Source organism: Schistocerca americana, chromosome 8 (genome assembly GCF_021461395.2).
Source record: "Schistocerca americana isolate TAMUIC-IGC-003095 chromosome 8, iqSchAmer2.1, whole genome shotgun sequence".
Classification (NCBI taxonomy): Eukaryota; Metazoa; Arthropoda; class Insecta; order Orthoptera; family Acrididae; genus Schistocerca; species Schistocerca americana.
In genome coordinates this window covers 509168673-509193324 of record NC_060126.1, presented here as the reverse complement: position 1 = coordinate 509193324, position 24652 = coordinate 509168673, and the positions used below count along the sequence as shown (strand labels likewise).

The following is a 24652-nucleotide window of genomic DNA, read 5'->3' as shown; positions in this document are numbered from 1 at the left end:
AGAACAAAAATGACAGAAAATACCAGAAAAATATCGTTTATCATGTGCACTAGTCATCAGTTGTACAATCAAGTACTGAAACATTAAAATTATTAAATTATCTATGATTCTGCTATTTAAGGTAGAGACATAGATATGTCTGCTAGAGATCACCACTGAATGCACACTAACATAATTTTTGTATGAAAACACGCTAGAAAAGCAATGTTGGCAATTTAGCTGATGGTTGTGGCTGTGCATGCAAAACTTCTCTGTACCATATGTATGTTTGTCTCTCTCTTAAACAGCAGCAGAATTATAGAACCCATAGTACTGTTAATGTGTCACTACTTGATGGTACAACTTGCGATAATTTACACATGGTCATAATAGTAATGTAATACTCCTCTACCATTTCTCCTTTTTGTTGTCTTCATTGTAAGTTGATAGAACTTTCTATGAACACGAATGAAGATTCTATATTGATAATTAAGATAGCTGTTCCACATGCTTGACCATACCAGGTCTTATACAATTACATCACTCACTCCAAACCCTTGAACACCAAGCACTCTGCCTCACTTTCCGTTTCCATCCACCCCCACTCGGATCCTGTATTAACATAAAAATCTGCCCTACCCCCCTCAGCACCTCACCCATTTCTAACACTCTGATTTCCTACACTTTCCAAACCACACCAATACCACTGTATCTTACACACTTAGGCCAGCACATCTCCACACTCTTGGAGGCACACTTTTTCCACATCCTACCCCAATGAAACTTTAACTACCTCTCCGTATCAGAGCCTTCCAGATGTGTCGCAATATATCGTTTTCTTCGACATAGTGTTCGGAAATTCCTGTTATAAACTTCAAGGACTTGTAGAGGTCAGTGAGTACATAATATTTTTAATATTATAGCAACCAGTGTCCGGAAACGGACTGTTTCTGCTCTACGACGGTTTCAATTTAGACGTTTAATTGCTGACTGGGAACTGAATTAGACGTGATGCAGTACAATTATTAGATAGAAATTCCAAAGGATCATAATCATACATCCATTTGTCAATCAAGCACATTTGTTTGTATTAACACTTACGTGTGTGTATTATTCCAAAATAAAAAGAACCCAGCATACTGTACGTACAGTACATTACTGATGGATTACAACAGCGGCTCGATTTGGCGACCGCAGTATGTTCTGGTAGGTACATTCCATCCCGCCTGATGTCTCTTCAGTTTCTAGTGCAGCAGGCAGACGTCGTGCCAGCAGATCTTCCTCTCTCTGTACAGAAGTCTTGTATATTAAACTTGACGTATGACCCCACAAGAAGTCGTCCAAAGGAGCTAAATCCGGTGATCGCGGCGGCCACGCGGTTGGACCCCCTCGGCCTATCCGTCTTTCGCCATATCCTCTTTCAGCTGTCTCTGAACAGCACGCGAGAACTGTGGTGCACCATCGTGCTGAAACCACATATCCTACAGACATTCAGTGGCACAGCTTCCAAGAACGGATCGATTAAGTTATGTAGGAAGATCAAGTGAGCAACTCCGGCACTTTTCTCTTTCCCACAGCAGGGGTGGGCGCGTACACACTTGCAGTGAGACCGTCGTAGAACGGAAACGGTGCTTTTCCGGTCAGGGCCTTCTGCTCAACATATTATGTACTCATTCCCCTCTACAAGTGCTAGAAGATCGTAAGGGGAATTTGTCTCCTTTCCTTCCGAACCGCTAGCTTCGGGGACCTATTTCCCATAATTTCCAGTCCACATTCAATGGTGAGTGTTCCGTTACTTTTCGTTGCTTGTTCTACTCATACAACCACGCATGGGGGCCACTCTAGGTCACGGTTATCAGGAAATGATATCCTGACTTATTGAATCGTGTAGGAAAAATACTTTAAGACGACAAAAGACGCGCCACGAAGGAATTATGCGAATGGGACGGAAATCGGCAGATGTACAGACAGACAAATGATTATAGTTTCAGAAAAATTGTATGTTGAATTCAGGAGAAAAAGCTTCACAAATTGAGCAAGTCGATAACACATTGGCCCACCTCTGGCCCTTATGCAACCAGTTAATCGGCTTGGCATTGATTGATGGTTGTTGAATGTCCTCCTGAGAGAGATCATGACAGATTCTGTCCAATTGGCACGTTAGTTCGTTTAAGTCCCGACCTGGTTGGAGCCCCCTGTTTATAATACTCCAGACGTTTTCAGTTGGGGAGAGAGCAAACGGACGTCTAGGAAGCAGCACGAAGGCAAGCAACAGAAAATCTCGCCGTTTGGGGGCGGACATAGTCTCGTCCAGGATGGCTTGCCGTGAAGGGGAACAAAATGGGCGTAGAATACCGTCGGCGTACCGCTGTGCTGTGAGGCTGCTGTGGATGTCAACCAGAGGCGGAAGATAGTCAGGTTGGTATCTTACCGCCTCCTGGGGCGTCTCGAAACACATCCCAGCTTGGCAGAGTCTTATTCTGCGAAGTGGTTTCGAACCAGTGGACACCCAACTGTGTGAAAGATTCATTTGGGAACAGTCCCCTAGGCTGAAGCTAAGCCATCAATTCGCGGTATCCTTTCTTACAGGAGTGGTAGTCCCGCTAGGTATGAAGGAGAACTAATGCAAAGATTGGAAGGAGACGGGGTACTGGCTGCGATGGTCGGCTGTGAGTCCTGCTCGAATGCACCAGTTATTAAGAACATTGGAGTAGAACAGTCTTCAGTGATGAACCCGCTTCAAAATGAGCTCCTATGACCAGCACATCGGTGCATGGAGGATATTCTACGTCCGTTTTGTTGCCCTTCATGGTAAGCCATCCTGGCCTTACACTTCAGTAAGATAATGGCCGCCCTCAAACGACGAGAGTATCTGCCGCTTATCTTCGTGCTCTCCAAACCCTACCTTGGCCAACGACGTCACCAGGTCTCTGCCCTATTGAGAACGTTTGGATAATTATGGGCAGGGCCCTCCAATCAGCTCTGGTGTAACTGGGTTTTCTCTTTTGATGCTAGTCAATTGTCAGAATGAGCATTACTGCAAAGAGCATTTGATTCTAAAGCATTATGTCAGGGTGAAAAACACTAAATAAATTACTTTTTCTCTCTCAACATGTGGGCAGGGTGGGTTCTTCCTTGGCTTCATGCTGCGTGAGCGGCGGCGTCTGATTACGCGTGGCGGTGTGTGTGTCGTGTCGCCGTCTCGCCCAGTTGACTGGAGACGCGCCTCGTGAGGTGGCCCGTTTTATTATTGAGAACGAAGTCGTGAATCGGATGGTGATACCTTGGACGTGGCGTCCCAGAGTTTCTCTTCTCCCTGCGGCCGCGTATGTCGGTGTTGTGCGTCGGCCAGCGGAGAGGCGCGGCGGGGGAAGGCCAGTGTCCTGGACTCGAACAACGGACTCCAGCTTGCCAGTCTTCGGCTGTCAGATCTTCATCCCAGCTCACAGGTGACTGCTGATGTGAGGCCGTCTCCTTCCCGTCCTCACGAGTCACCCGGGTACGTAAAAATCAGTCTTCAAGTACCTTCTAACTTGTGTCTTCTGGCGGCGAGGCTGCTGCTTGGTGCTTCTGTGTACGATGTATTCTCTTCCTGCATGATGGTCTTCAGCTCCGAACTGAACTGAGAACTACTACTCCTCTTGTCGGGCCCACTGCGTCTCGCGCATTTATTCACTTCAGTTCACTGGAGGTGAACGACTTCACTGTCATTGCCTCTTCTGTCATGTTGAAAAGCTTCTCGAAGAATCTTCTTAACGTCGGTCATTGGCTCTTGGAATGTAGGCCAGGGCCTTTGATTACATGTGACAATTAAGAAACACGTGAGCTGGTCGGGCGATGCCCTGACGACTGAATCGACAGCTTCCGCTTATGTGGGGAGGGCGATGGCTTCTCCTGGACGTGCTGACTTAATGGTCATTGGCTCTTCAGTCACTGCTGCTCTGCCCGCTGTTTGCCAGTGCGTCATTCTTCTCAACTAAACTAAGTTTTTCATTTATTTTCTAATTTCTACTTCACTTCACATTGATTTCACTAATTTATTTACCTATCTTAAGTACCACTCAACACTGGATTCTGATGATCGAACACGCCAATAGGACAAAATGTGTCATGACGTCACATCACTCAGGACATCCGACAACTCTGTCAATGAATGCAAAGCCAAATAACTGCCTACATGAGGGACAGAAGTGGACCAATGTGTTATTGACTTGGTCATTTTGTGAAGCTCTTTCTCTTCAATAAATCATCCAATTTTTCTGGAGCTGTAATCACTTGTGACTGCACATATACATCACACCTACCGGTTTCCGTCCCATTGGGATAATTCCTCTCTGGTGCTCATTTCTTTTTTTTTTCTCTTCTTCTTAGGGTGTACTTAGCTGTCTCCATAAACATCACGGACCAGCATACACAGCAGTCGTTAATATGGTTTGGTATACACGAACTGGCCTATAAATTAAGATTAGTTAAGTAATTATTTCTCGCAATGGATAACGCCAATGGTAAGGATTAATTTCTCTACTGGCATTTGAAGAGATGGAGGCCGATCTACACATGGTTTGCGACTAAGGAATATGCTATCTTGATCATTTAATTTCTTTCTTGATACTGGCAAGTTCCAAAGTGTCACATACATTCAAGACATCTAAACACTATATGAGTTCGATGGCCATTTAAAAGGTGCAGTTCGGGGATGCATAAGAATACCACTAGTTTCAGAAACTAACTATGGATTTATTACTTGACAAAGATGATTCACTGTTATACATATCTCCACAAGGGATTCATAGGGGTTGAGAAAGTACACCATTTTTATAAGTATCAGTACTTTATAACCAAACTTTTCATGTACAGTGCTGATCACGAATCATCATGTAAACTGAAGGGGTTATAACTATGTAAATTAAGGTAGCCTGGCTTTCTGAATTATGGAAGACTACAGTAAGGAAGGTGCCAAGAAGCAACCATATCACGAATGTATCTCTTCATGCAACAAATTTAGAGTAATTACTTCACAGTCCATTTGTATTAGAGATTCAGAGAGCAATTGACAATGCCAGGGATGTGCATCAGGCTTGTAGGGGTAGCTCCACAGTCAGCACCCCAATCAGAACAGAAATCGCAGTTGGCTGAGAAGAGAATTTTCCCGTAGATACAGATAATAATTTTACTCTATAGAATACACATATCCGAAATGTTGCTACTCAGGGCTTGTGGGGTAGGAGGGGGGATCACAAACGAAAAATGCACCATCTCAAATAACATGAAAATTTAAAAGCTGTATAAAATCCAACATGCATGCAGGTACTCATTCAATTTGGCACTTCGTGATCTATACTTTGAGCAATGTGGTTTCATTCTAGCATTACATTGGGTGGGGGGGTGGGGGGGGGGGGGGGGAGAGGAGGCAGCATGTGGTGGGCTAAAGATCAAATTTGCTGTCACTGAGTAACCCCAGAATATGGAAAATCAGCGAGTTACTATCTCTTGGAGGTACTTATCTGACTCTGTACATCAGAGTCTTTCTTTTGAACAATGTAGAGTTCATAAGGCTGGTGACCAGACTCGTTCAACGACGGAGTCGGATGTTCTTGGATGACCTGATGATTTCCCATGGCTTAACGAGCACCCTGTTTTTACAAAACATTTATGCCACTTATAAATTGTAGGTCTACTAGGAGGACCTTCAGCGTACTTGGTACGGAAATTACGCTGAATTGTTGTCGCCGACTTCGATTCTTCAAACCAAAACACACAGCTAGCACACTCGGGCACAGTGAAGGCAACCATCTTTAACGCAACTACCGCTAGCGCTCCTTACGGTGCGATTCGGCACTAGCAAACTACGTGAGGATGTATTTCCCTACTAATTGACACTAGTCACCTCTGTAGATACTATGAATTAATGTGTATGAATTTTCAAAGTTGTAAAGTCATTTTTGAAAGACACTTTATTAGATAAAAAAATAAGAAATCACGCAATGTCTACTCTAACATTATGGCTGAAAGGAAAAAAAATTGAGATTCTCTAGGATCAGCTTAATGTAACAGCAGCTTTGGTTCTCTCTATTGGTCGATTGCAGAAGCAAGCCACTAATCCGTACATTCTGCGTCAGATTGCCAGATGGTGGGCAAGCTCAAACCTTTCGTCCAGTGACCCGGGGAGGGGAACTTCCCATTAGCCTAGGGTCGGAGTACCGACGACTTCCCAGGGGCGCACTGAACTCTTGACTGTGCAACTTCCTATTACCAGGTTACATTAGCAATGCAAACCTTCTATTCTACAAACTCTGACCAGGTAGACGCAACTTCAAAACTTCTTCTCACATGTGTTCATGCAGACACACACACATACAAGGAAAAGCAGGTCCAATGTGGGCTGTATACGGGTAAACAATCAACCAGCTAATTCTTACCTTCTCTGGACGCTCTGTGTGGTTGAGGCAGTGCGAAAATGACAGACAACCAGACACTGTATGCGTGTTAAGGCGCAGAGGGCTCCTATCACTTACAGATAATATCCAACTGACCCATTTTAACATCAGTTTCAAAACACTCTGCCATATAAATCCTCATCACATCATTTTCAAATTCCAATAAACACTATTTCTCTTTCATCGCTAGTTCCTTATTCCGCAGTCGAATACCCCCACTGACTGGTCGATCGGTCATGATGGTCACTATCACTGACCCTAAAATTTCCTGGATCCTGAACCATTAAAATTTCGTGTACGGATATGTGAAATAGGCTATACATAGAGAAGAAAACACATTCGCAGCAGAAACTTCGCAAGACACACAAAACGCCAAAAGAGAGTGAACATAAAGCTAGGTGCACTGCACGTGTCAACAAAGTTATCAGCTTTACTATCAAACATATACATTTTTATTGTTGGCGTTTTGCTTACACCTTATAGCCAGCTTGATCTTAAATTGTACAGTTGTTGATGGTTCATTCTTGTTGAATGTCTGTTCCTTTGTTTGCATGCACACACACGCATGTGCAACCGTGTGGGCACACACAGAAATAGGCACACACAGTAGGCAGCACAAACATAATTACCAACAGGCTAATACAGGATATCTATTGTAAAATGAAATACTGTAGAACACTTTTGTACAGACCACTGTCTATGATATGTTGCTCTTAGATGCGGGTAGTTGAGGCAAGAGTGAATCTGTGCATCATATTGAACAGTCTGTGATCCTGTGTTGCTAACAAAGCTGTCATGGAGGTTGGCAGCGGATGAGCAAGTGTGACAACATTTTGTATAAGGATTGTAGTACTCGTACTTCCATGTACTCTGGGGGCAGCCAAAGAAAAGATAATTGCGTCTTCTTCTCGACAAGAGCAGAAAGGTACCTCTACAGTGTGCAAACTGAGAGGATGTTTATGGAAAAAGCTGTGGTTAAATTGGGGTTTGGTTATTAGAGAGGCGCGGTACCTAGATATCGAATGTGATGTGTACAATTGCAAAGAAGTATTAGGTCTTTCTTAATTTTGTGTGGGATTTATTGTCCCGAAAATAAAATAAATATTGGTTTCATCTAGTGGGTCGACCATGATCAACACACTACACATGTGGAGTATCTCATCCTCTTTGCTCTGTCACTCATAAACAAATACACTTACACATCCTGCTCTAGACTTTCTATTTTTGCCTGGAATATATTGCCCCAGAATTACATCCAAAATTAACATTCGGGAGGACGACGGTTCAAACCTGCGTCTGGCATTCTGCAATTTCCCTAAATCGCTTCAGGCAAATGCCAGGATTGTTCATCTGGAAGGGCACAGCCGATTTCCTTCCCTAATCCGATTGGACCAATGACCTCGCTGTTTGGTCCGTTCCCGTCAGACGAACCAACCAACATTAGAAACAGTCCAACCCCCAGCTGTGGACAAGGTTTTTGGAAGGTCTCCCTTGGTTGAAAAGCAAATGTCATAACTGGATATTTCCTTCAAAATATTCCAAATTTTAACTGTCGCACTCTCACCACCTCTTCGTTCAGTATTCGGCTGAAAAGCCCAAGAGTCTACTTTGGGTCGTTACCCCCAAGAGACTGCTCTCCCTAGAGAATGAAAAAAATAATTGGCCAATTCTGACCAAGGTGTTAGAGAGACCTGATTTCGTTATATGGTAAATTTCGGAGTTGGTAATTCCCTTCCAAATATTTCTAGCTGGAAAGCCCTCTGGCCGGCCGGTTCTAGGCGCTACAGTCTGGAACCGAGCGACCGCTACAGTTGCAGGTTCGAATCCTGCCTTGGGCATGGATGTGTGTGATGTCCTTAGGTTAGTTAGGTTTAATTAGTTTTAAGTTCTAGGCGACTGATGACCTCAAAAGTTAAGTCGCATAGTGATCAGAGCCATTTGACCCAAACCCCTCTGCCCCATTATTAGATGCCTGTGATTTGGTTCAGAGGAATCGAGCTCTCCAACGAGCTGGAAGTGGAAATTATAAAAACAGAAACACTGAGGCTTCAGCGTGAGGTTCAATTTGTTAATCAAAATGTTGAAAACAACTGCGTTATTTTTCTGAGATTAATGTACGAAAGCGTTACTCGAGCTCTTTACTTTTCAGATTTTGACTTCATCCAGTTCGGCGCGCTTTCGTCCCGCGAGGAATTCATGATACTGTTCCACGTCGGGACGATATTCTGCCACAAGCTGATGGACGACGAGGGCGTCCAGAAGCTGATCAACATGCAAGAGGACAAGTTCGACCTGCTGATCATAGAGGCGTTCTTCCACGACTGCCTGATGGCTCTGGCGCACAAGTTCAAGACACCCGTGGTCGCCGCGAGTGCCCTCGGGGGCGGCGCCTCCTGGGTGAACGACATGGTCGGCAACCCTTACCCCCTCTCCTACTTCCCCGAGAAGACGTTCCCCTACACCAGCCACATGGACTTCCTGGAACGCGCTCACAACGCCTTCAGCTCGCTGATGTTGAGGCTGCACCGTCAGTACGTTTACCTCCCGGCTCTGGACGAGATCGTCCGGAAGCACTTCAAAGACCCCAGCATGCCGCCGCTGGCCGACCTGGAGCGCAACACATCCCTCCTGCTCCTCAACTCACATTTCAGCTTCGACTACCCGCGGCCGCTTGTTCCGAACGCTGTAGAAGTGGCGGGGATGCACATCAAACCGCCCAAGAAGCTTCCGCAGGTATGTAACATGTAGTAATACCATGCTGTCTTCAAAATAGCGGGAGGTGAATAGAAACTGTTTAAGAAATGTACTTACAGAAATGATTGTCTAATTTTTTAGAACTTCACATTGTCTCATTTCTTCACAAACTTGCCGATGACCTCCAGGGAAACACTGTTCGGCGTTCCTAGTACGTATCACTGCACCGCCTCCATGGTGTCATAGTAACCTACCAATCTCTCATCATGCAGCTGTTGTTTCAAAGGTCCAAACAAGTGAGAATCTAAAACAGGATAATTTTCTGGCTGTAAATCACTGTTTTAATTGCAAAGTGACCAGTTTAAGCCAATGGAGCCCTTCTTCAGATCTGTTAAACAGGAGAATAAATACAACTGGGTTCCAGTCCTATGTCTGCAAAGCTTAAAATCTTTTTTTAAAGATCTGTTTACAGTACAAAACTTGTATGTCATAGTTACAGAGTAACCTGTGTTAACGAAACGATCAGTTCACTGCAATGTATAAAAACAATACTTGCACCCTGTCGCTTTATATCAAAATCTTAAAAAGAATTTTGATTGGTGCAAAGGCCTGTGGTGTTAAAGATCCTCTTTATCCGCACTAACGGACTTAAAATACAATATTGAAATAATCGATGTACAAACATTCCTAAGCTTTATACACGGATGATTATAATCAAACTACTACTACATCTACATATATACTCCGCTAGCCACCAAGCGGTGTGTGGCGGAGGGCACAATTCGCGCCAAAGTCATATTTCCCCCCTCTGTTCCACTCGCGGATCGCGCGAGGGAAAAACGACTGTCTGAACGCCTCAGTACGAGCTCTAGTTTACCTTATCTTTGAATGGTGATCATTGCGCGATTTGAAAGTTGGTGGTAATAATATGTGCTCTACATCCTCGGTGAAGATGGGATTTCGGAATTTAGTGAGCAGCTCCTTCCGTTTAGCGCGCCGTCTATCTGCAAGTGTGTCCCACTCCAGTCAGTCTGTGAGATTTGTAATGCTTTCGCGATGGCTAAATGTACCAGTTACGAATCTTGTCCGTTTTCTTTGAACCTTCTGAATCTCTTGACTCGGACCCAACTGGTAAGGGTCCCATACAGACGAAAAATACTCTAAGACTGGACGAACTAACGTATTGTAAGCTATTTCCTTTGCTGAGTGACTGCGTTCAGGATTCTACCTATAAACCGCAATCTAGAGTTTACCTTACCCGTTACTTGTGTAATCTGATCATTCCATTTGAGATCATTTCGAATAGTCACACCCAGATACTTGACGGATGTTACCACTTCCAAAGACTGGGCATTTACTTTGTACTTGTACATTAATGGGGATTTTCGCCTTGTTATTCGCAGTAGGTTACACTTACTAATATTGAGAGATAACTGCCAGTCATTACACCACGCATTTATTTTCTGCAAATCCTCACTGATTTGTTCACAACTTTCGTGTGGTACTACTTTCCTGTAGACCACAGCATCATCGACAAACAGTCTAATGCCGCCGTCAATACCATCAACCAGATCGTTTATGTAAATCGTAAAAAGCAGCGGACCTATTACGCTGCCCTGAGGCACACCTGAAGTTACGCTTGTTTCTGTTGAAGTCACCCCGTTCAGGACTACATACTGCTCCCTGTCTATTAGAAAACTTTCTGTCCAACAGCATATGTCATCTGGTAGATTGTAAGCGCACACTTAGTATGGGTACCCAGCTTTATAGGAATGATGTTCAGACTGCGCGCTGCAAGAGTTGCGTTGTTAGTAGCGTCATGACTTGGGTGCTGGTACTGATACGGCAGTAGGGACTGAACCAAAAGCAGCAGTGTGCGTTACATACCACCATAATATTAGAACTGCAAGGCACATGTTAAGATAGAGACAAGAGTGCTCCAAGTGGCCTGGCAGTCAACTTCGAATTTGGTAGAATATGGCGCGATAATCTGTATTCTTGCTTTGCGAAATAAGAGTTCTAGATGATAATGATTTGTAGTTTATGGGTGGTCTGGTGCTAAAGTGTAGTCTATTTATTTGTAAAACTCCATTTCGACCGTTTAGCTGTTATCAAGCAAAATTATGTTCCTGATTATGACCTCCTTGTGTGTATTACACTTTTTGAATTGCATAGTAAATATGTCGCTTGTATTCTGCTTAAATTTTGCTCTCATCCGTAATATTGGGTTGGGGTGAATGATACCATGTCTGTTTTGTTTCATATGAAACTGTTGCTGGTTTATAATCGCGTGGTATTCTGTGTGGATGCGCGTTTATTTGTCACTGCTTACGAGTCAGTGTGTGAAGTAGCCATTGAAATTCATTCTAAGTATATTGCTCATATTCTACCGTAAGTTATTTTTGGTCGCACCTGTTTTTCGCACTTTCGCATTTAATGTAGGCCACAGAAATTTACGTTGACATCTGCTAAATTGTGCTCTTTGTAAAACCTATTAACGTGTGAAAACATTTACTGCGTAACAACTGTCACATTTTTAGCATTTGCAGGGAAGGATGCTCTTCTCGCTAAGACTAAGAGGTATATGCATTGGCAAGAAGCAACCCCATTCTAAACAGAATTATATATTGATTCAGAGACAAAATGTAATAAAGATAAATAGCAATTCTGTCAAAAGCTTCTGGCCTGCAGTTCTCTACGAAATGTGAGAAGAAACGGAAAACGCATGCAAACAATAAAAACAACGTTCTTACAATGCATTTAAATCGATCAGATCACACAGATTCGCAAGCAATAACAAAAGCACGTCGAAAGAACACAATACAATGAAAGCAGCCATTTTCTTTTTTTTTTTTCTTTTTTTTTTATGAAGCGCAAACAAATATGGAATCATTTTCCCTAAGCAATACCAGTATTTTTGCCAAAGAAGGAATAAAATTTTTCACAACTGATGTATCTAGGTACTCCTCAGAACTAGACAGGGAGTTTAGTTGTGAAAAACTAATGAATGAAAATGTAGTGGTAGTTAGACTATATAGATCGCTAGATGGTGATGTAAATTTGTTAATTGAAAAATGTGAATTAACAGTTAAAAATATATTGAAGAGTAAGACAAGAACTGCTATATGTGGTGATTTCAACATAGAAGTGGCATACACACATAGGCAAGTACCAGGACATTCTTGAATGTGCTAAGATCGATAGACCTCTATTGTACAAATAACTGTGCCACATGTGAGAATGCCTGCATAGACAATACTGTTGTTAATTTCCATAGGGAAGATTTGACACTGAGAGACTTGCAGAAAGTGAACTTGCTGATTGTCAGCCATTACTCCTTACACTCTGTAAGAGGCAACCTGTTAAAATTGAAGAACATAAAGTAGTAATAGTATGAGGGCAAAAGGAAGAGCACATAAATATATTTGTTGATAGATTAGAAAGTGCAGATTGGCACCTTAGATATAAATTGTCAATCTGGGAAAAGAGAAGCTGAAATTACCTTTGTATCTTCTTTAAAAAGTACACAGACTTAAGGTATTCTTGCTCACAAGTAAAAAAGAAAAATAGATATCCAAGTGAAATGAAAAAGAAGACTGAACTGGTTTATAGAAGAGCCAGCAGAAATTATAGGAAACATGCATATGCTGTACCAGGTGCATAAGCAAGCTGCTACCCAAGGGGCAGAACAGTGTGTGAACTTTCATAAGTCATATCTGAAATGCACAAAAAATTCTACAAAGCCTGGCAAAAAGTGAGCAGTGGAAAACTATATAGAATAGGCCCCCAATAAATGCAAGGCAGCATGGAAAATAATAAAACAAGAGAATACACCAAAATGCACAGAAACAGCTCTGCTTGATCCCGAGGTATTAAACCAGTACTTTCTAAACTCAGTTAAAGAAATAGTTAACAGCATTAAAGCAACAAATTCATCTGCAATGGACCTTGTTGGTCAATGGAGGGCTTGAATTGAATTGAATTTTGTTTGATCCTGTAAGATTAGATTGTGAGCAGTAAATGTACATGTAATATAGGAAATGTCAAAGTATTAACATTCATTATCACTTATTTTTCTACACCTTTAGCTTACATTTTTTACATCATTGATAATGAATAACAATATATACAAATTCAATGGCATAAGTATTCTGCAGCACTGTAAAACTCTTTTTCAATGAGATAGTCTTTAAGTTTCTTTGGAAAGTCATTGTGAAGTACACTATCTTGCAGGTTTTTAGGCAGACTTCTTAGAAGTCTGATACCAGAGTACTGGGGTCCTTTTTCTAGCCTTGCCAGTCAGTGGGGTATGCTCCGTACTTCATTCTTCCTTCTTGTATTGTGCTAGCTGTCACACCTACTGATACTAAAAAGCTGTATCCAAATTTTCAGTTTCAAAAAGTATTGACTGTAATTGTTTATCGAATAACATAATTAAAAAGACAATACACTCAATCACCAAACCATTAGTTTTTATTTTCAATAAATGTGTGGAATTTGATGTTTTTCTGGATGCACTTAAGGTATCAAAATTTGTCTCAGTTTTTAAAAAAGGGGACAAACATCTTCCCCAAAGCTACAGACCAGCCTCCATTGTTCCAATATTCTCACAGATATTTGAGGCACTGATATACACACACAAATAAGCAGCTTCTTTGAAAAACTCAATATCCTATGTACCAATCAGCTGCGTTTCCACAAGGCAACACAACAAGGGCCATCGTGGATATCACTGACCAATCCTTAACAGCTTTTGAAAACAATAACATGGTATCACTGGTATTATGTGATTTAAGCAAATCCTTCAATTGCATTCCTGAGTTTTATACAGTGAGAGGGAGCACGTTAGCTGTGATAAGTTCTTATTTAAGCAACAGAAAACTGTTTGTGTCAGTCATAAATGTTAATTCTTTCTCGATGCAAATCAGCACAGGTGTACCCACAAGGGACTATCCTTGGACCCTTATTCTTCATTGTAGCTATTAATGATTTACCTAATAACATAGCCCACCCTGTCATGTGTTATGCTGATGATACAACACTACTTAACACATCAGAACATTTGAGATCTGAATAGTGTAACAAAAAAAAAAAAAAACAAAAAAAAAACTTAAAGGCTGTGGACTGGTTTGCAGCCAATACACTTCTGTGCAATCCTAATAAAACCCAACAACATTTAATGGTAATATCAAATGAAGTAGGCAATAAGTCAGTAAAAATCTTAGGTATTTTCATTAACCCAAGACTCTACTGAGAGGAACATGTCAATCATGTATGTGAAAAAATATCCCAGATGGCATACCTTATCTTGTAACTAAGGGAGGTAGTGAGCTTAGACTACCTTAGTCACATACTTTGGGCTATTCCAGTCACATACTTCATGTGGTCTGATTATATGAGGGCACTCCCCTCACATCAAGAAATATCTTAAATTTACAAAAAGAGTCTTATGCATAATATGTAAAAGAGGTCATGGAGAGCACTGTCACCCTCTTTTTTCCAGACTTAGAATTCTCACAATTATAAATTTATACATTTGTCTGTCTGTACTCTATATTAAAAATAATATTTCAGAATTTATTGCCAGAGGGGGAAATACATGAACACAACACCAGAGCTAGTAGTAATTTAGACATACCACACCACAAATTAGCAAGAATAGGAAATTCCCACAAAGTAAAACCACTCAAAATGTTCAATAAACTGCCAATTCATGTTCATTCTATGGATATAATTTTTTTTTAAAATAAGTGGTACAGTTCACTGTCGGATCATTCATTTAATGACATTAAAGAATTCTTTGAGATGCCTGAGGAGGATATCAGCATTTAAAAGTTTTCTGTTGTTAAACATACTATTGCGTGCTGTGGTTAGTCGTGTGTAATTACATAGTGTATACAATAACTGTATTGTGTATAGTTACAATACAATTATAGCATATCTTATTGCATTAACTTTTAGAAACTATCTTGGTGTAATTTGGTACACTGCCATGCTTGAAATGTATACTACAAGGTATTGACACTAGTTTATTTTATTATGTATTTACTCCTACATCCTGCATGACGAAGCCAGTATCTTTGTGAAATTATCCACAGTGAATTAAATTCTTGATGTGAGCAGAACACAATCAAAATACGAGCAACACATTTACAATGAAGTTCAAAGAGCGTAGCAGACGTAAGCCATAATCAGAAGCACAATGCAATGAAACCAACTTCAGTTAACTGAGAGATGAAAACAAACATTGAAGACTCAAAAAATCAGCCAATAAAAAGCGAGATAATGGACTGATAAACTTGTAGTGCTCCACGTGGCCTGGCAGGGAACCAAGGTCATGTTACCATAAGTTCTAAGAGTTTCACTGCCATTGTGTGCATTACGCTTAGTCAGCAAGGGTCTGGACAATGTGAGCAGGGCTTTATCATAGAGCTGTTTTGACAAATCAGCAAAGAAATATGGAGAGGTCATCATTCCACACCAGGGTTGAAGAACAAGATTAGAAAAGAGGTCACTAGAAAGTCAATAATGCTGCACAATAATATCGTGCTTCAGAATATGGTACAAAGGCACTGTTACTGTGATAATTGCTCAGCTTTGCCACAACAGAAAGAAAGGTGGATGAAAAACTGGATCAAGGAATGTCAAAGATCACTCCAAAAACTTGAGAGGATTAAGGTTGAACGAAGAAAAATGTTATCATAACTTTTATATGGTGATGGTCCAACCTCGTACATTGGCACTTGGCCCCCTCTCCCCCCCTTGGAATACGGAGCACAATGCTTGTATCCATTACAAAATTCTTATACACTTTTAGGAGTGATTTTCCATTATTCTGCTAAACCACTCATTCTGCCAAATGTAGCAAGTACCACCTGGCTGACTGCAGTGAGACTGCCTATCGCAAATGCTGAACAATCACTTGTTGTCTACAGTGTCGATGCAATGTATGTGTAACAAATGCTGTGTGTATAACCATCAGTTCTTAGGGGTATAATGTTTTTTTTGTGTCATCTATAAAATTTAATTCTTGTGGCATGATATGTCTCAAATGTGATTAACTCATTTACAACGAAAATGGCAATGTTAGTCTTGCACCCTCCCCGTCACCCATCATGGATAAATATCTGGAGATGCCTGAATCTGCATGATTTACAAAAGCAAAAAAAGGAAAAGAGACAGACGTAGATTTAGTCTACCAAGTGAGCATTCATCTACATCGTAGCGCCAAAGAAACTGTTAGACTTGCGGATTGAAGTACAGAGATGTGAAAACAGGCAGAATACAGTGCTGCAGTTAGCAACGCCTATGTAAGAAGGTTGTTAGGTCAGTTACTGCTGCTAGAATGGCAGGCTATCAAGATTTAAGTGAGTTTGAACGTGATTTTATAGTCGGCAAACGAACAGTGGGATACACCATCTCCGAAGTAGCAATGAAGTAGGGTTTTTCCCATACAACCATTTCATGTGTGTACTGTGAATATCAGGAATCCAATGAAATATCAAATCTCCATCGCTGTGGCTGGAAAAAGATGCTGCAAGAACAGGACCAATGGCAAATTAAGAGAATCGTTCAACATGACAGAAGTGCAATCTTTCCGAAAATTGCTGCAGACTTCAATGGTGGGCCATCAACAAGTGTCAGCATGCAAACCATTCAACCAAACACCATCAATATGGGCTTTCGAAGCCGAAACCCCACGTGTGTACCATTGATGACGGCACAATACAAAGCTTTACGCCTCACCTGGAACAGCGTACACTGACATTAGACTGTTGATGACTCAGAGGAGTCTCTTTTCAAACTGTATCGAGTGGATGGACATGTACAGATAGGAGACACTTGTGAATCCATGTACCGGGCATGTCAGTAGGGGACTGTTCAAGCTGGTGGAGGCTCTGTAATGGTGTGGGGTGTGTGGAGTTGAAGTGATATTGGACCCCTGATATGTCTAGATATGATGTGGACAGGTGACAAGTACATCAGAATATCATCTGACCACCTGCAATCATTCATATCCATTGTACATTCCGACGGACCTGGGCAATTCCAGCAAGGCAATGCGACACCCCACACATCCAGAATGGCTACAGAGTGGCTCCAGGAACACTGTTCTGGCTTTAAACACTTCCACTGGCCACCAAACTTCCCAGACATGAACATTATTGAGCATATCTGGGATGTCTTGCAACGTGCTATTCAGAAGAGATCTCCACCTCCTCATACTACTACGCATTGATAGACAGCCCTGGTGTCAATTCTCTCCAGCATTACTTCAGACTTTAGTCTTGTCCATGCAACGATGTGTTTGGGCACTTATTTGAGCTCGCTGGGGCTCTACACTATATTAGGCAGGTTTACCAGTTTCTTTGGCTCTTCAGTGTATTATGCTAAAATTCCTCACCACTAGCAACACTTTGGAAGACTTTAAATTTACACATGAAGTTTCACCTTAAAGTATTTCAGACATAGTAATGGAAATGTGCCAATCTCTAGCAACTGAGAGACTAGCAAGGATAATGTTAACACTGCCCACAGATGGCAAAATATTTCTGAGCAGTGCAAAATATTTCAAACTTTTTTGAGGTTCTTGGTATTATTTTGCAACCTCTCAATCTCACCCACTAGAGGTTTAATGTTACTGCACTTCAGGAAAAATTGTGAAATATTATTGACCATCCACCTAGGGGACACTGAAGTTCAAATTAACTGGTTATGTGGGATTTACTCCTGGGAGAGACCAACGGCCAATTTCACCACAAATTGTTGAAGTTAATGTTGCCATGGCTGAGAATTCTTGACACAATCTGAAATCTTCAAGCAGTGCATGAGCTGTATCATGACAGCTGAACATTCCATGGTCCATGTTTTGAAAAGTGCTGGAAACAATTGTGAAACAGTGTCTCTAGTGTGGTTCCAGGTTGTCGTGAATGTAGATGGTGGTTCTGTTGTGCAGTGTCTGTAACCTGGAATGTAAACATAGTACACACAATTAACAAATGTTACTGTCTCCTGTTTCCAGTGGTTTATTCATTATTTCTTGTCTGCATGTCATTATAAATGCTTCCACAAAGTCTCGTTGTACAATCACTCACTTTTCGTGAGGGCCCTGTCTAGTATCAAAAGTTAATTACAACCAATCTGTATAAAACACTGATGAGGATTTCATAGCTTTGCAAAAATATGAAAATAAAAAAAATTATCAAGTTTTGAAAGAATTTGATTGGTGCATAGCGTCTGTAGTGTTAAAGAATCCCATGTGCGTGTACTGTCAGATTAAAACATCAGACCGAAGTAATTTATACCTAAAACATTCCAAGACATCATACACACAACATTAATGAAGATTTCCTAGCTTTACAAACACATTTTAGATGAAACTTAAGAAATGTTATTTTATTCTTTGTTGGCCTATTACAGAACGAGCTGAGTAAGAGTTCCCTGTATGCCTTTGCAATTTTTACTCCCTGACACATCACTGCATTACCAAACTGACAATTAGTTTTGCTTCAGGATGTTTCATCAACTGATCCCTTCTTTTAGTAAAGTTGTGACATATGGTATATTTCCTTTCTCCTCAGTTTGATTCAGTATCTACTTAGCAGTTGTCCGATGTACTCATATAATCTCAATAATTCTTCTGTAGCACCACATTTCTCATTAGAACTGCTTATCATGTTTCACTTTTGTACACTTCAAAAAAAAAACATCCTAACAGTTAAATTTATGTTATCTAATAACAAATTCTTCTTTTTCAGAAATGCTTTTCTTGGTATTGCTAGTTTGCATTTTACATCCTCTCCACTTTGGCCTTCATCAGTTATTTTGCTGCCCAAATAGCAACAATCTACAACCTTTAGTGTCTCATTTCCTAATCTGATTCTCTAATTCAACAAATTCTGTTGTTGATAATCATTTATGATCTGTTTTCAAGACACTATCTACAGGGTGGTTCATGGGAAGTAACACATATTTAAATAGATAGTTTGAGTCAGCATCTATTTACGCCAATATAATATAGATCACTGTTCTACTTGTCACCATTACTGAAAAGTCGATGCAACTTTATTTCTCAAAAAGAACATTACACAAATGGTATGCATTGCTGAAGCCATTCACAGAAGTTCCTCATTACATTACCAATCATTTCTTGAGGAATGTCCTCTCTCTCTCTTCCCAGATTATGGCTTGTTATTCGAAAGTATCGTGGAACTGCCATTAAAAATGTTCTTGAGGTGACCTCAGAAAATATCATGGGCTGAAAGGTCAGGTGATCTCGCCAGCCATAGGACACAACCACATAGTGAGAGTAATCAATTTGGAAAGAGGCACTTTAGTGTAGCCTCTGAATTATGAGCTGTAGACTGCAGACCCATCTTATAGAAACCATACTCCATTTGGATTTCAATGTTACAGAAGTTGTGGAATGAAGAAATTGCTAATTATGACCTCATAATGTTGTTGCCTTCAAAAAGAACGGATCAACGATTCCAGTAGTACAACAGATTATGACCTTTGGGATACCATGGACCTTTCCATGATTAAACTGCAGTTTTGTGTCAGAGTAATATAGAAACTTTTGTTTATACAAATGAAAGTTTGCCCCCATCAGACATCACAGGGTTTTTTATTTTTGGAATATTATGTTGGTACATGGAGGAACATTGACATATTAAAAACTTTAATACATAGTATTGATGTTCAACAATAATATTTATTTAATGGTTCATTATGAATTGGCTTTCAGTTTTCTAGACCACTCTGACAACTTTATACTAAATGGATAGTTGACACATCATCAGAAAGAGTTCATATAGCTGTAAAAAAAATTATTTTCAAAGATATGTGATATTTTACAGCTGTGTATTAATACAAAAACAAGCATAATGTAATTTACAAAGAGGGTCAGAACAAATAAATCTTAAATTACCTTATACATAAAGGTTAAAAGTATATGAATGTATAAGGAAGAAACACAGTATAAGTGAGTAATGGCACAGAATGCTATGGACAAACTGGTGAATGTGATTAACAGGCTAAAAAGGGTAAAGGGGGCAGAGAGGGGGGGGGGGGGGGGGGGGGAGAAAGGAGTCTATAACTTTCTTGATGGACTGAGCAAGAAAGGAGTTGGAGATTGAAGAAGAATGAGTCTGCCTTTGCTGAACACTCTCTGAATGAAAGTCTTTCATGTGATAAAAGTATTAAATGTGAAGCCCCCATACACTAACTAAAGGCAGCAATCTGACAGTACTCAAATTCTAGCTATTAATAAATACCAATCAAAGAATTGTGACCTGGTCCTTAATGAACAAACACAGTTTCACTGTTCACCCTTACTAAAGTAGCAGCGGGCATCTAATATTTTTGTCGCCATTAGGTAATACGTTTGTTACAACTGTGCCACACCCACATCATTCCATATCAGTGCTTTCTCCCCTCTGTCCCTTCCCCCTTTCCCACTTCCCCTTCTTTTAATTATTTTTACCCCAGCCTATTTACCCCAATCACCAGGTAGTCCATATAATACAGTAGTCTGCACCATTACTCAATTAGACAATGTTTTTTGCTTATACATTCATGTACTTTTAACCTTGAGTATAAAGCAATATAAAATATATTTGTACAGAGCTTCTTTGTGAATTACATCCTGCTTGTATTTTCATATTGATATATAGTCATAAAATTATATATAAAAACAAAGATGAGGTGACTTACCGAACGAAAGCGCTGGCAGGTCGATAGACACACAAACAAACACAAACATACACACAAAATTCAAGCTTTCGCAACAAACTGTTGCCTCATCAGGAAAGAGGGAAGGAGAGGGGAAGACGAAAGGAAGTGGGTTTTAAGGGAGAGGGTAAGGAGTCATTCCAATCCCGGGAGCGGAAAGACTTACCTTTGGGGGAAAAAAGGACAGGTATACACTCGCACACACGCACATATCCATCCACACATACAGCCACACACAGTCTCTACCATGGGGCATTGCACGTTGGCCAGCTGCAATGCTCCTCATGTGACAGAATTCCTCCACTGCCGCAATAGGTACCTGCACTGGCCAATGAACCATACTGAAATGAATGGCATACTATGTGGCTCCTGGCTCCAATTAGATATGGTAGTTGAATGAGATTTTCACTCTGCAGCGGAGTGTGCGCTGATATGAAACTTCCTGCAAGGTTCACAGGAGAACTTCTGTAAAGTTTGGAAGGTAGGAGACGAGATACTGGCAGAAGTAGAGCTGTGGGTACCGGGCGTGAGTCGTGCTTCGGTAGCTCAGTTGGTAGAGCACTTGCCCGCGAAAGGCAAATGTCCCGAGTTCGAGTCTCGGTCGGGCACACAGTTTTAATCTGCCAGGAAGTTTCAGATATGGTAGTTGGTGAACACACATCTACATCTTAGCAGTGTGGCCAATTGAAAATCCAGTACTTCATGTGGGTCAGCCCATATGATGTACAACTGATTTTCCAAGTCCTATGATGTCAAAGGTAGAATTACAAGAATTACAGTGTCATTTGCAAACCTCAAAGTTTTCATTTCTTTTGTTAGCTTTAGTTTTCTTTTAAAATTTCTCTTTGCTTTATTGTACTGCTTGCTCAATTTACAGATTTAATTAAATCAGGCATGGGCTACAACCCAATCCCACTCTGTTCTCAACTACTGCTTCCCTTTCATGCCCATCAACTCTTTTCACTGCAGTCCAGTTTCTATGAAAGTTACCCTTGTGTCTCTTGTATTTTTTCCTTGCTTTCTCCACATTTAGATCCACATATAACTGGTTTGGTAATTGGCTGAAAACGGGAGGAAGGCAAGGGCATAACACCCCTCCATCCTCCCCCTCATAGGACTGCACCTTGTAAACCAGCAGCCTGGTTGAGCACATGGTACCCCCTCATGTTCGCATCTAATGAGGACTGTAGTGTGGTATAGCAGGAGGTCCCTAGTTCAAAATTTTCCCTGCAGTTTGGTAGTGTGTACCATAGGTTGCTGTCATAAGTGCTAATCACAATTTGAACTTTCTTGCTGAAAGTGCCCTTCACAGGGAGAAATATTGTCAGTAGGGTTTTACAAACAGATGTGTGTGACGTATTGTATTCTGGGCCACGGGCTATGGGTGCAGTCACTCTAAGAACTGTCCATTATTCACCGGTTCAGGATTGTGCACCCAGCTCTTGTTTCCTGTCATATTTAGACAGAGAAAAAACATGTCCTTCAGGCCTATAAATTTTCAGTTGTTCACGATATATACTCTGCTGCATCATACTGTCACAATCACTGGACAGCTGACGAGAGACTCATTCATTACACATACTATTAGTTTGCTGCATGCTACTAAGTGGTCTCATTTCAAAATACTGGAAGAATAAAGTCCAGGTATTTGCATGCCATCAACTGTGGTGCCTCAAGACACAGTTTTTGACTGCAGTACTTGTCTTATTGTATTGAGCCTGTAACATAAGACTGTCCCGCTTAACAAGTAAGTTATGGCAGCAATTTACATTTTTAAATTCAGCCAGTAATAAGCCAAAATATTGAAAATCAAATTTTTGTTGCACCTGAAAATGTTAAATACGCAGCCTGCAGCTGAGTGGGTGAACCATGAACAGAGATAGCTGTTCAGCAGTATAGTAGTAACCTTACAGTGTTAATTATGCTTTTCCCTGCATATTGATTATTCTATACATTTTTGGTAAAACTGTCAGAAGTTAATTTGCTTGGCCCTGCAGAATAACGTTTTGGAAATGCCCATTGTGCATGCCAGGTATTGATTATTGGTGGCCTGTAAATACTTGCCAACATAAGTGGGCTTTTATTGCTTTCTTGCAGCTGTAAACCTTGCAACATGAACTTTCAATAAAAGTGCCAAGTTCGATCCACCACAGTTGTTACACAGGCTACCCTTTATTTGAAGATAAACATCATCAACCTTTCAAATGATTCAGTACTTGACTGAGCTTTGTTACTGCATCCTCTATGGTACTTCCTAAGACTGTTCTAGTGGTAATCAACAGTCATAGTCTAGGTTTACGCATTTATCAATTAATAAAACATTTTTTGTAGGATCTGCAAACATTCATGGATGGTGCGACAAATGGTGTGGTATTCTTCAGCATGGGCAGTGGCATCAAAAGTGCCAACCTTCCAAAAGGCATGCAGAGTGCCTTTCTCAGTGTATTCTCCAAGCTGAAGCAGAAGGTGCTCTGGAAGTATGAGAAGGACTCACTGCCAAACCAGCCAGCTAATGTGAGGATTGGAAAATGGTTTCCACAAAGCGACATACTTGGTAAGTTTGAACACCGTTTAATTGTAAATTTTAATCTGTATGTTCATTAGTTTCCATAGCGGATCAGCCTAAATTTTATTCACAAATTAATAAGACTTCAGTTCATCACCAAGAGCGGGCCTGCTCATTCAACAGTGCTATACTCCCGTATCTTCATCATATCTTTTGTTCTGATCTGTTGATGCCATTTCCCTTAATATCCTTTCTCATTGTGCATGGTCATTATTCATTCAGAGATCTTCTACTTCCATTAGATACAGCTCTGGACCCACATTTTCCTCAACCTTTTTGGCGCTGGAAGAGAATGAAACACCACTCATATAGTGGTCACAGTCAATTAGTTACTTATTTAGTTACACCCTTAGTAGCTCCAGAGATCACATTCATGATAAAGAATATGATGTGGAATAGGTCAACAAAAATATATAATAAAAACGTGGTAATGTGCTTTCCTTTACAGATGTTTTCTGTAAAAATTACTAGTTACTTCTACTCAAGGATTCCTCTGTGGTATGGAAGGGGTTGTTGAGGAGAAACATCGTTAGCCGACATTTGGGATCACATCTATCTACAATACATTTCATTTTCATGGATATATTGTCAGAGTTTTATAGCTGCCTATTTAACCCCCTCCTGTGTGAAGGGGCCCTTCACTCTGTGGCAGGTTCGTGCTTGCCTACCACAGGGACCCAGCATTTGCAGCATCTTTTCCCTTCCTGCTGCATGTCTATCCTCTTGCTATTCTTTTTCCCTCCCTTTGGAACATGTCTGGGATGTTTTTGGAAATGTGTTCAGCACATTCACTATGTGATATCACAATAATATCTCTATTGCTTTTGGTTCCTCTTTTCTTTCTTCATTCCTTTTCTCTTCCCCTTCCTCCTCTTTGACAGGTAGGGTCTGCACATACCCCCTGGTACAGGCCAGGCCCAGGGAAGGGTGATTGCCTGAGCTAATACCTTCCCAAATTGCTTATTGGTCCCTCTGTCAGGTGTTCAGGAGGTGTCACCTGAAATGTGAACAATCAGCTGAAGTGGGTTTCGCCCATCTAAGACAGGCCCCCCAGTTGGAAGGAGCACATCATCACAGATGGTGACAATCGTGGGGGATTTTCTCACTGTGAGCCAATCATCTTCTCCACAATCAACATCTACCAAACATAAATGGAATGAAGCTAATTATTCAAAGACCCTCCCACTTGCACCAGAGTTCCTTGTGGTTTCATGTACTGAAGACAGTCAGTCATTCACTCTAG

The 24652-nt window shown here is 41.0% G+C and overlaps 1 protein-coding gene across 1 annotated transcript in view; it reads left to right on the top strand.

The window, feature by feature from the left end:
• LOC124544928 (UDP-glucosyltransferase 2-like) overlaps positions 1–24652 on the top strand; it is a 105652-nt gene that overhangs the window by 69720 nt on the left and 11280 nt on the right. The window contains exons 3-4 of the mRNA XM_047123674.1: positions 8566–9149; positions 23175–23397. Coding sequence (XP_046979630.1) covers positions 8566–9149; positions 23175–23397 — 807 coding nt within the window. The remainder of the gene's footprint in view (positions 1–8565; positions 9150–23174; positions 23398–24652) is intronic.